Source organism: Raphanus sativus, chromosome 2 (assembly GCF_000801105.2).
Source record: "Raphanus sativus cultivar WK10039 chromosome 2, ASM80110v3, whole genome shotgun sequence".
NCBI lineage: Eukaryota > Viridiplantae > Streptophyta > Magnoliopsida > Brassicales > Brassicaceae > Raphanus > Raphanus sativus.
This window is the reverse complement of record NC_079512.1, coordinates 24,935,038-24,950,510: the sequence shown is the minus strand read 5'-3', so window position 1 is coordinate 24,950,510 and position 15,473 is coordinate 24,935,038. Positions and strand designations below refer to the sequence as shown.

The 15,473-nt window shown below is 36.7% G+C and overlaps 3 protein-coding genes, 1 long non-coding RNA gene and 2 other non-coding genes across 8 annotated transcripts; 1 reads left to right on the top strand and 5 right to left on the bottom strand.

Moving 5' to 3' along the window:
• Nucleotides 1–289: 289 nt before the first annotated feature.
• Nucleotides 290–1,321, bottom strand: LOC108838694 (uncharacterized protein At4g02000-like). The gene has a single exon (XM_018611582.2). The coding sequence runs from the start codon at nt 1,319–1,321 to the stop codon at nt 290–292; it is 1,032 nt and encodes a 343-aa protein (XP_018467084.1).
• Nucleotides 1,322–6,404: 5,083 nt separating this feature from the next.
• On the bottom strand, nt 6,405–8,401 carry LOC108841400 (uncharacterized). 2 transcript variants are annotated; one of them, XR_008938786.1, is made up of 6 exons: nt 8,353–8,395; nt 8,129–8,210; nt 7,684–8,019; nt 7,495–7,612; nt 7,250–7,347; nt 6,405–7,118 (listed from the first exon to the last, which is right to left on the bottom strand). It is a non-coding gene; the product is annotated as an uncharacterized LOC108841400 (long non-coding RNA). The 2 variants fall into 2 exon arrangements; XR_008938785.1 differs by having other exon boundaries at nt 6,406–7,118; nt 8,129–8,229; nt 8,353–8,401.
• Nucleotides 8,402–8,848: 447 nt separating this feature from the next.
• LOC108840730 (uncharacterized) lies at nt 8,849–10,460 on the bottom strand. 2 transcript variants are annotated; one of them, XM_018613555.2, is made up of 3 exons: nt 10,399–10,460; nt 10,151–10,315; nt 8,849–9,312 (listed from the first exon to the last, which is right to left on the bottom strand). In XM_018613555.2, the coding sequence occupies exons 1-3, from the start codon at nt 10,408–10,410 to the stop codon at nt 8,983–8,985; spliced, it is 507 nt and encodes a 168-aa protein (XP_018469057.1). In that variant the 5' UTR covers nt 10,411–10,460; the 3' UTR covers nt 8,849–8,982. The 2 variants fall into 2 exon arrangements, with proteins under 2 accessions (XP_018469057.1, XP_018469058.1); XM_018613556.2 differs by having other exon boundaries at nt 10,151–10,309; nt 10,399–10,453.
• Nucleotides 10,461–10,580: 120 nt separating this feature from the next.
• Nucleotides 10,581–10,654, bottom strand: TRNAV-AAC (transfer RNA valine (anticodon AAC)). The gene has a single exon. It is a non-coding gene; the product is annotated as a tRNA-Val (tRNA).
• Nucleotides 10,655–11,544: 890 nt separating this feature from the next.
• LOC108840439 (uncharacterized) lies at nt 11,545–15,039 on the bottom strand. The gene is made up of 7 exons (XM_018613266.2): nt 13,315–15,039; nt 13,144–13,234; nt 12,912–13,069; nt 12,770–12,821; nt 12,602–12,681; nt 12,420–12,513; nt 11,545–12,294 (listed from the first exon to the last, which is right to left on the bottom strand). Exons 1-7 carry the CDS (start codon nt 14,893–14,895, stop codon nt 11,648–11,650), a joined length of 2,703 nt encoding a protein of 900 aa, XP_018468768.1. The 5' UTR covers nt 14,896–15,039; the 3' UTR covers nt 11,545–11,647.
• Nucleotides 15,040–15,400: 361 nt separating this feature from the next.
• Nucleotides 15,401–15,473, top strand: TRNAK-CUU (transfer RNA lysine (anticodon CUU)). Its single transcript has one exon. It is a non-coding gene; the product is annotated as a tRNA-Lys (tRNA).

The following is a 15,473-nucleotide window of genomic DNA, read 5'->3' as shown; positions in this document are numbered from 1 at the left end:
GGAGGAGAATGATGGGGGAGCTATCGGTTTGCTGATTACTGACACCGAAAGTAGGCGCTTAGGGTGTTGACATAGCAGCTGCGGAGATGATAGCTGCAGCAGTTCTTTCCATATCACCTTGGGCGTCACTAATCAGGACCCTCTGTCTTCGTGCTGCGGCTTCAATAGGATCCTCACAGCTGAGATATTGTCTGGTGACCTCGTGGAGTTCCTCCATTACTTCCTCCGTTGTCGGCACTTGCTGCTGGAGAGGTAACGGTTCTTTCCTTCTCCACTGTAAGTCCTCCTTTTAAGGGAAGAGAGCTCTTCCTCTGGAGACCGTTCTAACATGAAGTTCTCTATTGTGCGTGAAAGGGGGAGAGGCATAGTGGGGTTCTCTCTCCAAATTTGGAGCCTGTAGCTTGGATGTGACTTCTTGATTAGGGTGCTTAGGAGGGGGTGGGTTTCTAGTCTGTCTTGTGCTGACTCTGGGTCCAAACGCCCTACCATGTCTGTCTACCCGTTGATAGAAAGCATCGTTATGAGTGGATCTTGTCTCAGTCTCCTCTCTTCTGGATGAGAAAAATTCCCTGCTCTGGACGTAGGCATCAGTCCTTCCTACTCGGCTATGAGGTGTAGGATCTAGCGCTTTGGCATCTTCAGGGCATCCTGCTCTAGGTGGATTAAGAGGACACTGGGATTTCAGATGAGAGAGGCGCAAGCAGATGGAACAGTGGTTCTCTAGTCTTTCATACTCTAAGGTAATTTTGCTTTCTTCGCCTGACTCAAACTCTATGATAGTTTCTTTGACTAGTGGCTGGAAGCCATCCACTAATACACGAACTCTTGCTGAGGATTTTGATAGCTCATGACTCTCACGAAGGCCCAGCTCATCTCCTATCTTGCAAACCAGTGGAGCTTGCCAGTAGTGGAGGGGTAGTCCTTTGATGTTAATCCAGAAGGGTATCATTGAGGGGAAGCTGTTCGAGATTACGGGCTCCCAGCGCTGAAGGAGAACCATCCAGTAGCAGAAGTGATATGGACGGTTAGCTAGGACGCTTTGCAAGTCCTCTTCGCTTTCGAATATGTACTGGAAGCAATTGTTTCCCAGGTCTGAACCTTGAACTCTTCCTTGGATATTCAATTTGCGTGGAAGAGACGGTAAGAGAGTTTGAATTCTTTGCTCTTGAGGGTTTGTAACCCTTCCTATCAGAGTGAGTGAGTTCTCTCTTATGAGCTCTGTTGTGTCGAGTGCAGGGGTTTTAATTCTTTTCACTTGTGGTTCATCTGGATCCAAAGCCAAACCTTTGCCTTTTTCAGCTTTTGTGTAACGTCTATCCATGGTGGGAGGAGGGGATCTAGCTTGTTTAGGCACTGGAGAAGTAGAACAGTCGACTCCGAGTGAAGCTAAGCCAAGAGATCTTGTTAGTAGTCTAGCTGGATGTCTCTGGATCGACTTCGAAATGGTGGGTGAGTGTTCTTGGTGTGTAGAATCTGGTTACTTGATGGGGATGATGGTGAAAAGTGTAGAAATCGCCAAGAGGTGATAGATCTGATGCGTAGAGATTTCTTGGAGGAAGCTTCTTCAGGAAAAGAACTAGGGTTGCGTCAGGTTACTTGGAGGATGAGATTTGAAAAGTTTCTAAAAACGGATACCTGAGAGTGTTGTCGCCATCCTCAAACCCTGCGCCACGTGTTTCATGTCAATTCCTGGGGGGCCGTGCCTGGGAGAGTTTCCGTCGATCCCCTGCGAAATAGCAACCTACGATTTTTTTTACCGTTTGATTTGCTTTATTTACTAAAAACGGACACCGATTTGATTTGTCTATACCGTTTGATTTGCTTTATTTACTAAACTATCACTATTTTCAAAATTATATACCTTAGTCGATCTAATGATCTTAAAATGTTATCATATTTGATGAACGATTTTAAATGAGAGACTCTCAAAATAATGTCTTTAGTCCATTATATACAGTTTACCTTGGATCTTACACGTAGTTAATAGATACACGGATGTATTGATTTGAATCCATAACTTTTTTGCACCAAACCAAGTAGCATTTGTCTAATGGTAAAAAAGATACAGTTAGAGTTTTTATTTTGGGTTTGAGTAATATTAGTCACATGATCAAATTTAAAATGGATTTAATTATCCAAGCATATCCGGATCTAAAGCTTTATAAGATTAATCTTTGAATTTATAAAAAAATTAGAATTCCTATAATTATCAACAAAAAACTTATTTACACCGATCTTTCATTTAGATCACCTAAATCAGACACATAATAAAAGTGACGAGTATGATACTGTAACACAAATATTCAAATATTGGTCATGTATTAATATTATACATTCCCTCTGTTTTTAATATACGACACTTTAAAAAAGTTTTGATGTTTTAATATATAAGACAGTTTTATTTTAAATAGCTTTTAATTGTATAAACAATGGTATTTTGTTTTTTTGTTTTATTAACTGGCTAACTAGTTATTAGTGTATATTTTAATAATAATTTTTAGACAAAAATATCATTCTAAAAATTGTGCATATATTTGAAATATCATACATTTTGGAACGGAACGAGTGTATGTTACTCGTATTGAAATCTTAAATTTGTTCATAGGCGATGACTATGAGTCCTAGCGTAGCTGGATCTTTTGTATAAATCGGTCCATGAAGCCGAATCAGAGAATGAGAGAATCAGTAATAATGTTAGTCCAAATTCGGATATTATCTGTTGACAAAAAAATATATGATCTATTTCTCAGAAAAAAAGTCGCTAGTATAGATAAGTAATCGTTGACGACTAAACAAATTGTATATGAATGTCACGTGGAAAAGATGAAACCCACATATATGTCTTATGTCACATCGGAAATTATCCCATAATATATGTATGTATGTTTGCGAGGGATTAAGTGCACAAGTTCAAAGTTATTTGCGTATAGATAATGAGAACCATATATACATACATTTTTTATAAGAAATATTATTTCTGTCTCATAATAAATGTTATTTTATTTTTTTTATTTTTTTCAAAATAAATATCTTTCTATAATTTTTGTGTAATTTTGTACATTGAATTTGATTTTTACCCTTTTGAATTAATAATCAGTAAATCATTATTATTTAATTAATCATACATTAAATCACAACATACTAGTTGTTTATACAAAATTTTTAAGGTCCGTAAAAATGTTATATTAAGTTTATTTTGAAACAGTACTACTTATCACTCCAAGTCTAGAGCATAGAACCTTCTTGGCTCAGAAATCCAAGTGCGGTCTATACACAGGGAAATAACTATACATGAATACATAAGATATATTTGTACATAATTTCGTGTATAATATTATACTCTCTTTGTTTCAGAATATTCATGTTTTAGAAAAAAAAATATTTCTAAAATATCTATATTTTACATTTTCAATGTAAATAATATGATAAATTGTAAACTTCAATAACATTAATTGGGTTTATTAAATTTTGATTGGATAAAAATCATACAAAATAGCAAAACAAAAAAAAATTATTATTAAAATTTATCTGTTTTCTTAATAAGTGTGAAAATTCTAGAATATACAATATTTTGAAACAGAGGGAGTATCATAGTAAATAATACTATACGTCCGTTCATGCTTCCATGTATAGTTTTCTGTGAAGATCATTCTCTCTTTACTGTAATTTCGTAGCTTTCACTTTTCTGATACTAGTTCCTTTGCTGACTGATGTTATTCATTCTGTAGTAGTGTGCCTGAGGGTGTAGTGTTTGTGGTATTTCGACTTGGAGACTTGAACTGGAAACATAAATAACTGCAATTAGCCATTTTTCAAGAAAAAAAAAATAACTGCACTTTAGTCCCAAAAAACATAAATAATGCAAGATATAACATGACTTTCTTTAGCAAAAAAAAAGATTACTTGACTATTTATTGGGTTTCGATGTTGTCCTTTTGAAATATATTTATTATATAAGAATGATTTATGATTTTATGTAGAGTAATATAACATGATTTAATATTGAATATCTGGACTACGACCCATACAGTACATATGATGATTATTTAGTTGTCCTATCAAATTTTCTAACTAAAATGAAGATTCCATAGTAGTCTCTGTTTTCTCTCTACCAATATCATATTGTTTTCTTATTATATAACCCACAATATAACAACGGGGGTCCCTCGATCAGGTAGCTTTTTGATATGGCTAAGTAAAATTGTCGACGACTTCCTTAACAACGTTATGCAACTCCTACGCCTACAGTTATCATTACCATTGACAATCTCCCTCTATTTTCCTCATATATAATTGTTTTGAATTTAACGATTATGGATTTATACAACTACTAATAAGTATAGGAATTACATAACCATTCTCGTGTTCACATATATTATACGGGTTGTTGGCGTCCATTAAACCCATTTTCTTCTTTTTGTATAAAGGTCAATAAACTAAACAATATTAATGTGACTTGTTTCCAAAATATAGCTTTCAAGCCAATTCACATTTTTAAACTTTATAAGGTTTTGATTAAAAAAAAACTATAAGGTTTTACGAATCCTATATATTGTGCTGCCAAGCAAAAACTCTGTTCACAATCATTGTAAACCGGAAAAGATAAGATGACCGAATTTTCCGAGTCATAGAAGATATTTTTTTTTGTTAAAGAACATAGAAGATTTTTTTTTTTTTTGAACTTTAGAAGATATTTTGTTATCTCAAATTCAGGATGTAAATGAAATTATAACCATCTCAGATTTTTTTCCTTGCCTTAGATATACATAAAAAAAAGATTTATAACCATCTTAGAATTATAACCATCTCAAAAAGATTTTTTTTTCCATTCCTCCCAGTATTTAAAAAAAATAAAAAATAAAAAATAAATAAAAAGATATACATATATCATATTAGTTTGTCTTTTTTTTCACCCTTCCCTCTCGTTGCCCACAATCAAGACGGGGCCTTTCACCACTTTTAGTCTTTTACGTTCAATTGTAAACAATATGACGTCACACTGAATTTATATTTGTGTGTTATCTGATTGGTACATGCACCAATCATTTTCAAATTTGATTTGCTAAAACCATGCACGTCAAGTTGCTTTCCATTTTAAGTCGACCAATAACTAAGGACCACATGTAACACACGTATGTATATACACATAAGTGCATAAGTATACATTTTACATATGTTCCATTTCTTTTCTCTCATTTTCTTGTTCCAAGGTTTTTCTTTTTATAATACACTGATCAGTCAGTGAGTTACATGTTTTTTTTTATCCAGTAGGCTTAAGAGTATAAGTGAATTTGAAGGGGGAGAAAAGAAAGCAAATATTTTATCCGCGTTTTTAATCCCTAAATTGCATTATTTTGCCACTGAGAATACTGAAATGAGTCAAATGACTATTATAATTTTTTTTTTATATATATTTTATGTCATATCGTATGAAAAATTGTTTTATTTATTTCTTCAAAAAAAATGTTTTATTTCGAAATAAGACTAGATATGGTGGCCGATAAATAAGATGACTGTGACGGATGATGATGACGGCCCATGTAAAGTTGCTTGGTCCTTAAGAAAACACACGAGGCCTTATTGTAATAATTGTCATCACATCCTTAAAAATATCTTGTGGACAGTAGTTGCTTACTTGACTTCTTATAAGAGTCGACTTTTACTGTACCCTTATTTCTCTACACACAATCTCCTATGGATTCCCTTAGTCTTCTATACCCTTTTTTCATAATTTTATTTTTGATCAAAACACTAAATTCCTAATCAAATTTTCTCCCCTTTTCAAAACTAAACCCTAATCCCCTCCCATGGATTAGTGAACCATGGGCAAATATTTAACTTCTATACTTTTCAAATTTGAAAAAAATATATTTTAAAAATGTTTTTAACCCTATTTTAATGATTTTCGTGAAAATATAAAAGACAGTTTTTTTTTTATTTTTGAAATATTTTTATTAAATTCTATAAATCAAATAAAAAATATTCACGTTTCCGATTTAATTTTATGATTTTTCGTTAGACATATAAAATTAAAAGAAGAAAACTGTCTAATAGAGATTGAAGAGTGAAATATAGGGGCACGAGAAAAATTGCCTCTTCTTATAAAGATAACCAACACTTTCAACTTGAAAGAACATCAGCATAGATCAAGCAAATAATCACTGAAACGAATATTTGTAAAATCTCCAAGTAGGCTCCATTGTGGAAGACTATAATGGGTGGTCAATATTATTATTTCTAAAATAGATTTACTTAGGTGAACGAGATAACAAGTAGACAAATAGCTCATAATGGTTTGGGTTGAATTTTTTAATTATCTTTGATACAGAAAGATTATCCAATGAATCATTATGAAAAAAAACTTTCGAAACGAAAGTTTTTAGAAGAAACAGAGCGTCGAACTCAGTCATTGCATCACTTCTTCTTCTCAGTTACACCACCACCACCACCACAACACCAGACCTGCAAAGAAACACAAAACCAAACCAAAGCAACTAGGAAAATACAGAAATACTGTTGGAATATGTCTTGAATCTGTGAGTTGGCAAATCGGGGGATCCATGTCGATCGCCAATACCGTAGTATCGATCGATGCACATACCGATGTATCGATCGATATTCATACCAATCCGAGATATGAAAGTTTCATTAAATGTTTTCATATATATATCTTTAGGGTTTCACCCTATTCTGTAGCACGAATTGTACTCTGAAAAACTCACTTTCATCAATAAAATACTCTTTTATTGCTCGTGGACAAAACCCTAAGAAATAACCACGTTAAATCTATGTGTCAATATTTCTTGTTCATTCATCTGTTAATCTGTATCTTCTCACATCCGTCAATTACATTCGTAATTTAGATGCATAACTAATGAATGTGAATAGAAGGTTGAGGAGGATTTACATATATAATAGAGACCTCATCTTGCGAGGACACTAGACATCTCCGCTCTCTTCCTCTTGGCACGCTTGTCTTGTGAGTACCCAACTTTCGCTTGGCAACTTTTAAGTACATTCAAACTCGCAAAATCTTCTTCCTCTTTTTTTTTCCTATGTAGTGTTGGGCGAAACATGTAAATTATAATATCCACTTCACTAGGAAAAATGATTCCAATCTGTCAACAATAAAATAAAAAAATATGAAACACAATTTTATACAAAATACAATCAATCATCAACGAAGAGCATCTAAAGAAGAAAATGAATATAAAGGCTCTTTATCATGCATGAGCAGCATGACTCTCACCTCATTTCTTAATTTATATTCTTCGTTGAGACTCTCAAACTACTACCTCACAAATGGCAAAAATTGATATCTGGTGCCTCCTCGATATCATCATCAGGCTGATTGAAGGAAAATTCCATCAAGAGATTTTTTTTTTTTGTAACACAACTTCATTACTAAGCTTAAGAGACTATCATCACAAATATACTGGAGAATAAGATATTTCATTTTTCTTGTAACGAAAAGATTAGATTATAAATACGCACCCGCAGTAACTGAAGTAACCGCCAAAGCAAGTAATCAATGATCATAACCATACAGAATACCTTCCCAGCCCAAAGCTCCACATGACAGGAACCTATGAACTAGCCGCCTCCAATATAGCTATATGCAGAAGGCTTCTGTTAAAAAACTGTCACATGATCAACAAACTCGAGTAAAGATGAACCACTCACAAGTCCATGTGATGAGCCTTGTGATTTCAATAAGTAAGAATCAGCCCTGCCATCTCTACACCTGTTAAGGAATATATGACCGGTGACCAAAACTGAGCGCACACGAGAATGTGGAAACAGCACCAAGCGTTTCGACTCTATCTTGTAGAGAATGCTTCTCCCTCATTTCCTCTAGTCTCACATGCTTCGGTCCATCCCCTCCAACTACAAAACGAACCTTTAACCAAACCAAAGCACACAAAAAAAAAGTAAACGTAGATACCAAGGCGGAACCAAATATTAGGTCATGTATCGGACTCCGGAGCGGTTCCCATAAGCATGTGTCATTACCGCAACCTGAAACAAACCATAAGATCCTATTCACTCTCTATGATGATAAAGGTTAAACTTGTATCCAATCACATCCGATTCCACTAGCATTTGTTTGATCTCATCACACACTGACCTTGTGACCGAGGTTTAAGAAACATTGAGAGAGGTAGTAATTGTGATTCTCCACGCCTCCGAAATTCGAGTCCATTAGAATCCTAATAATATTTGGAGTTTCTGATTCATATAATATAATGAAGTTTGAAGATTACACAAGTTTGAAATTGATCGAGAGAGAGTGGATATGAAATCAGGATAGGAAGATTGTACGATCCGTCATCGTCGATGAATGAAACTAACCTGAAAGCAGCTGAGTTTGAATCTCTCTGGTTGCGCCTCGAACGTGATGCATTAACGAAGAGTTTAATAATTAGGCTTATATATATAAATGGGCCTTTCTATAAGAATTATTTTTGGTTTATTGGGCTTTGTTAATATCCGAATTTAGTATCTTTTAACACATGACTAGATGAACTGAATTCACATTACCAAAATAGATGTTTGAATATTTTTACATGAAAGTAATATTATTTGTTTTTATATTTTTAATCAATAACAATATTCCTTTGTACACGAAAACAGTTTTTTTTTCATTTGCGTGTTTTGATAAATTACCAAAATTTTGTGATTTATTTAGAGGTAAACATATTAATTACATACATTCAAACACGCAACATAAAATTCTGTTTTTGAAAACATATAATATCACCTTCCCTACTCAAGTATTTGTATCACATATATATTGATGCAACTCATGCAATGAAAATTATTTCAAATTCCAAATAACAAAACCATTTGAAACAAACAAATACAAAATACAATCAGAATTTGTTATATGTTTCATTAAAACAAATCCTATTTCAAATCTCAGTAGGGTTTCAAACACGATTTTTAAAGAGCAAGCTTGTTTAGCTATTAATTCTCAGACATTCACATAGTTGGTGTGGCCCGTGTGGTTGATCCGATGGCTCGTCTCTCCACCATGAGGAAATGTCCGAGAGACTGCACATTGTTACGACGGTTGTCCTCGTTTATAGTAATTTTGTTATGGGGAATGACAGTGGAGTGTGTGCTTAGTTTGGAACATATAGAGAAAATCCATGGCTTGTAGGATTTGAGATTCTTCTGATGTTGATGGTTCCTAGAAGCTGTTTGATCAATCCTTGTTCGGTTTGATCTTCTTGAAAGTTCTAGAAAGCTTGATATCCCCATTAGGTTTCCTAGTGTGTAGCCCCTATCTCGGAAAAATGATCCCATTGACTGAAAAAATAAGAGTAGTAAATGTTATATGTCAAAAGTTAAAAGTGTAAGTTGATGCACCCACACGCAACATAAATCTTGATATGGTTGCGATGTTTACTTCCATTGAAGAGGTCTAGAGTTTGATTTTGATGGTGAATGGTGACCAAACAAAGTATAATGTGTAATATCTTTTAGAAAAACTGCAATAATAATCCATATTGTTTTGTAAAACTGAGATCACATAAATTTGAAATTATTTATGAGAATGAGAAAAAAAATCTGTGAATTCACATAGGCTCAGTAAATTATAGATAAATTTTCTTATACAATGGTTACATTCCACTTTCCAATACAGTGTGACCAAAAAGTTGCGAATATATTTGAGAAATTGCTTTGTTTAATATTTTTGTTTTTATGGTATATAGTACTTTTGTAAAAAAAATGGTATATAGTTAATACGTTTAGTTTGAGGATGAAAATTAACAATTCCCGACAAACGTGCCCTTTTCAGACAAACCATCTCAGCTTTAAAGAGCATACAATTGGTTCACGTTCGCTCAGAAGTCATCCAACCAACAACAATACTGTTTTAGTAATTTATAACTTTAATAAACAAAACCAGAAAACAAAATGAAAGACAATGTGAATTGAACAGATCCAAAACAGTAGTCAAAGTATAATCATTATCGAATTTCTCCCAAGAAAAAACGCACACAAAATCAAACGGCTCATCAACTGATATGCAAGGAAAATGCAAGAATCTGCCTAAGACCTATGAATAAATAGTTTAATGTATCGTGTGTTATGTGTTTGTATATGTGTAGTATAAGTAGAGGAGTGTAAATATAAATCTGACCTGGGAATCAAGATCGGAGGAAGAGGGAGAGGAGGGAGAAGGAGAGTGAAGAGAACTGAAGGAGATGGAACCAGCAGAAACTTGTTCATGATGAGGTTCTCTTGTGAGTCCACCAATTCTTGCATTTACTGGTCTCAGACCCAAGGGCCATCCTTCCTCCTGTAACTACAAACATAAGCATGTGTATATATATGTATAAGTGCAAATATGCTATTGTGATTGAGAGAAAACAGGAGCATTAGGAGTACCTGGTGAGCCATTTTGGAGTTTTGAGAGAGAAGAGAGAGATTTGGTTGAGTAATAATTGTAGAATCAGAAGATGCAACAAAAATTAAGAATAAGAAATATTTATATACTTTACGGAAAGAGACCATTTATTTATTTAGTAATTTAATCCTAACAAAATCAAAAGAAAAACAAACAAAGTTTATGGCTTCGCCCGGGTTCGAACCGGAGACCCTCAGTGTGTTAGACTGACGTGATAACCAACTACACCACGAAACCATTTTGTTAGTTGAGTACAAGTTACCTTATATCAATAAACATTGTGAAAGCTTCTCTGTCCAGCCAGTATTATAACTTTGTATCTAATCATCTGATTTCAACTGTTTGATTAGAGAGTGAGAGATTAGAGAGTGATACTCCTCGAAAACCCATTAACTGTTCAATAGTATTATGGGTTTAAATTGTTTGATTAGATACTATCTGGAGTATGAAGGATTTAGTTGCTTATAAGTCTCTTGTTAGCATTTCTGATAAAGGGTTTTGGCCATAATACCATATAGAAGGATTGATATAATATTTAGTAGAAAATGATTTTAAACATGAAAGGAACAAGTAAACAAAGTAACTATAGTAATGCCGTTAGAAGCTCGAAATTGAGAAAAGTAGAAAAAGAAATGCTTTGGTGTGGACAAAGACCATATGCTTCGTTCTGTGTACCTCGAGAGACATCAACACTTTTTCCTTTTTGGACCACATCATTCTGTTTTGTACCTTTCTATTTTTTTTGTCCTTTCAATAACATGATTGGGCTCAACAACATAGAATTCAAACACACAAATGTTCAATATTCAGAATAATCAGCTAACTCTAAAACTGAGGATAACGGTTTTACTTTCTGTTGCAGTGTTATGTTCCATTTAAAGTTAGGGAGTAGATGTTTGCTTCTAAAAAAAAACTAGGGAATAGAGGTGTGACTATGTCAGCGAAGCCCATACTAGCACAAACTCGTACGAACATGATGACTATATGTTCTTAGTTTTGGAGCAAGAAGACTCAATCACATTTTCTTTTAGAGGTCATGTATACCAACTCTAAAATCAATATGAGTTTCGATGACGCAGTACAATGTTTGGATCTATTCTTTTTTCTTTTTATCAATTTGTTTTTGATCTACGGTTATATAATATACATATCAAACTCAGTAGACTATACAAGAACTTCGTAGGAGCTGTACACTGTATAAATATACGTATATAATGTACATGAACCGCGTCAAAACAGAGAGCCTTGACGACTGACTCTGCGGGGCAACCCGAAATTCTGGTACGCCCGGATCTGGCCACCGATCGTGGATGTAACGATCACCATTCCCCAAGCCGTTGGTTGATTATGCGATCCATGACTGCCACTACCATCAAACCAAGACCAGGAAGATATCCGAGATGATAACGAAGTAGAAGGTGAGTCCCCTGGCTTTAGTGTCTCTCCTGTATTGTTCTCTGTTTCGTTCTGCGGAGTATTCGTCGTCCCGGGCTCATCTTCTTGATGTTCTTCTGTTGCTCCGTCGGCGGTGTTGTCATTGTTTTTCTTAGGTAACGGTGGGAGACCGGACTTTTTACCACCGGTTGCGTTTTCTTGTGTAGTGGCGGTTGAAGTTTTTTTCGTGTTTTTCTTGGAATGAGTTTGTGTGGGTGGTGGTTCGCCTTTTACGACGCCATGCCAGGGGATTGCAACGGAAACGTCTTTGCAAGGGAAGGTTTCGTAAGAAGTACACATGGCGATGGTTTTTCTACCGGTGATTCCTAGTCGTGGCTCTTCGTGTTTCCACACGTAAACCTGCGAGTCCTCGCTTGCGCAGATAATGTGTTTAGCGTCTAGTGTGTACGATGCTGTCATTTGGCTGCATGTGTTTTTGAAACCTGCATGTTTATTATGGATCAATACAAGATTAGTTTACAAAAAAAAAAGATTAATATATAGAATATTTATTTTTTTGTGAAATTAGATGAAGAAATGAATGAATTGTTTCAAATAAATTTAGTACCTCGGAATTTTTGAACAAGTTCAGTGCCATCAAGAATCCGAATGCGTGAATCAGCAGAAGTTACAAGCACTTCTGCTGGATTAATCGGTGAAAACTGTTCATACAAAACTCAATGGTAAGGAAAGGAACAATCCTCTCTGATATAAACCAACTAAAGTAACTGTTTAGATTTCTAGTGAAACCTGGAAAGCTGTGATCTTTTTAGCTTGAGCTTTCTTTTTGTTTTGCAGATCAATATGGTTTGTTTGCTCCAGCTTGCAGTCTGATCAATTAAAAGAGAAACAAGTTTTAAGTGTAAGGTTAATTACCAAACATAGTTACAAAACAGAACAGGTCTTTAGCCACTATACCCTCTGCACTGTAAAGCCGGCAGTTTCCTTTATGCGAGCCTACAAATGCAGCCTACGTACCAAAGACACATAGAGATAATTAATACGAGGTCATCAGTTTCTCAAGTACATGAATGTGACAGTCCAAGAGAGAATTATTTACCTGACCATCAGGAGTGTAACAAACCGCGGTAACCATTTCATTTAGATCATTCCACTCCACTACTTGACGGTTCGATATGTTCCAAATACGGATCTTGGCATCAAGTGAGCCACTTATGAAGTAATCTTCATCCAATGGATTAAAATGTACACAAGTAACTGAAAAAACCAAAGCGTAAGGCATTAAAGCTCCGAGAGCATTGTGAGAATTAAAAGACAGCTTCTTATCTTACCATAGTCATTGTGGGCAAACAGTTTTAGGCAGCTTTGAGTTTCGATATCCCATAACCGTACGGTTTTGTCCTTGGAAGATGAAAGCAATAGCTGCACGAGAAAGCACTGTTAAGTTGTTTTGATCATGGGTTGCTTGCATCAAACTTGACAATAAAGAAACATAAACTAACATTTGACCTAGACCAGGATAAGTCCAGAACATCATCCAAATGGCCAGTGAAAGAGCACATTGGTTTATCCGACAGCGAGAAGACAGTTTCAGGCGCATGGACGTAATCCGGTATCTGGTTTCCTTTTCTAGCAGACGAACCTTTCCCTTTCTTCTTCTTCTCGCTGTGCACTTCTGAATCATCACCACCTTCCGCAGAAGAAGAAGAAGAAGAAGAAGCAGACATGGAAGGATGAATCGGTGTCAAGCTCCCTTCGTTCATCGACATGATCTCACATTCCTGAACCTCCCACACGTGAATCGCGCAATCCTCCCCTCCGCTCGCTAACAAATGAGTATCTAAACTGAACTTCATAGTCCAGATAGCTCCTTGATGAGCTTGAATCTCTTGGCAGAGATGCAAAGCGCTCAGATCTTTATGTGACTTCCCCGAATGCCTCACCTTCACCCACTGATTCCCTTGGTCGTTGCTCTTCGCGTCGACTACTTTAGGACTACTACTACTACCAGCAGAAGAAGAATCCTTCTCCGAAGAAGAAGCCTTGGAGCTCATCGAGTGAGCGACTCCCTTTATGTTCTTAAGCAACGCGGCTCCTTTCTTCTTGCTCACTCTCAAGCTCTTCGACATCAACTTCCTCATGTCATTAGTCGAGCTCGCGGCGCTCTCTCGCCTCATGAGGTCTTTAACGACGGTAGAGTAACCGACGCTCTTCTCGAACTCGTCCATCGTCAGCTGCTTACCGGTTTGGATATCGCTGAGCCGGTTCCACATCCCGTTCTCTCCGTACTCCTTCACCACGAACTCTTTGCCTGTATCTAGATTCTTTATCAGGAAGAAGGCGCTGAACTGAGTATTCGAAACCGCGGAGGAGAGCATCGCGCCGCAACGTTTCCCGCCTTGAGATCGACCGTTTGGTTTTGCAGAAGGCGAGGCTTGCGTTTGCGTTCTCGCGCAGTGAGCTCCAACCGCAGCAGACGCGGTTCTGGTGAGACGTGATTTCGACGTTTTCTTCCCTAACATCTCGTCTCTCCTCTTTTTCTCCGCGGAGGAAGATTCGATGTCAGAATCAGATCTGGACCGTACGATCATATGCTCAGGAGAACGATGAAGACGTTGTTGATTCGCTACTACCGGAAAAGGATCACGATCGGGATCTTTGACCTTCGCTGCTTCCGTAACGGCTAGCTGAGCCGTTACGGGATTGCTCACGCGCTGGATCGAGATGGAACCGAGCATGCTCTTCCTCGACTCCAGCCCCATCCCGTTGAGGAGCTTGCGTCGGCGCTCGGTTATAGATCCGGGCGCCGACATCCAGATATCGTAATCGGGAGACATGTTCGGCTCGGGATGAGGAGGAGGAGGGCGGGAGAAGGAGATCCGGCAATCGTCGAACTCGCCTTCCTCGTCGGAGGATGAAGCTAAATCCACGGGTACGACGGTGGAGATGCGGTTAGAGGTCTCGAAGAAGTGGTCGTCGTCGTCGTGGTCGTCTTCTTCAAACTCCCCTAACCCCGCCCAGTTCATCGTCATCGTCTTCCTCCGTTCGAGTTGCTTCCCGTTCACGCCGTCTCGATTCGCCATAGCTATACATAGGGTTTTTTTTCGAATAGTTTTGGCAGATTAAAATTCAAATTTTCTTGCGAGCCATTTTTTTTTGTTTTGTTTCCTTTGTGGTGTGATTGTTTTGGAGGGAGAGGAGTGGGAAGGAGATAATCAAGGGATCCCTAACACTATTAATGGGGTGGGGGATTTGTAAATGTGATGTTTCAACTCGTTTAGTTTAATTTGTATTAGATAAGCCCATATAAAAGCCCATTTTCGTTGTCAGTATCAATGTGTTTAGTACGATGGCCATGTTCTTGTTTTAGACCATTTGAGTGGAGCGATGAGGATGGTGTCCAGGGTTTATTTGGTATGGACAAAAGTTTGGTTCTTCAGATACTGGGGGGTTCATATATTCTCTGTTTCTTTTTGTTATTAGAATAGTTTTAACATTAGGATCAAATGCTTGTATCGAGTTACTTGTTTAACAAGAACAAACGGTCTTCTAATAACGATAATGTGTATGTACGCATTGTTCGCAAAGGCCCGTCTAGCTCAGTTGGTAGAGCGCAAGGCTCTTAACCTTGTGGTCGTGGGTTCGAGCCCCACGGTGGGCG

What these genes read in the sequence shown, in the direction of transcription:
- LOC108840730 (XM_018613555.2), bottom strand. An exon ending in CCTCCGATCTTGATTCCCAG is followed by an intron (nt 9,313 to 10,150) that starts GTCAGATTTATA and finishes TTATTTTTTCAG; the next exon opens with TCAATGGGATCATTTTTCCG.
- LOC108838694 (XM_018611582.2), bottom strand. Translation starts at nt 1,321, where the DNA reads ATGGATAGACGTTACACAAAAGCTGAAAAAGGCAAAGGTTTGGCTTTG.
- LOC108840439 (XM_018613266.2), bottom strand. Translation starts at nt 14,895, where the DNA reads ATGGCGAATCGAGACGGCGTGAACGGGAAGCAACTCGAACGGAGGAAG. An exon ending in GTTACACTCCTGATGGTCAG is followed by an intron (nt 12,822 to 12,911) that starts GTAAATAATTCT and finishes TTTGGTACGTAG; the next exon opens with GCTGCATTTGTAGGCTCGCA. An exon ending in CCGGCTTTACAGTGCAGAGG is followed by an intron (nt 12,682 to 12,769) that starts GTATAGTGGCTA and finishes TTAATTGATCAG; the next exon opens with ACTGCAAGCTGGAGCAAACA.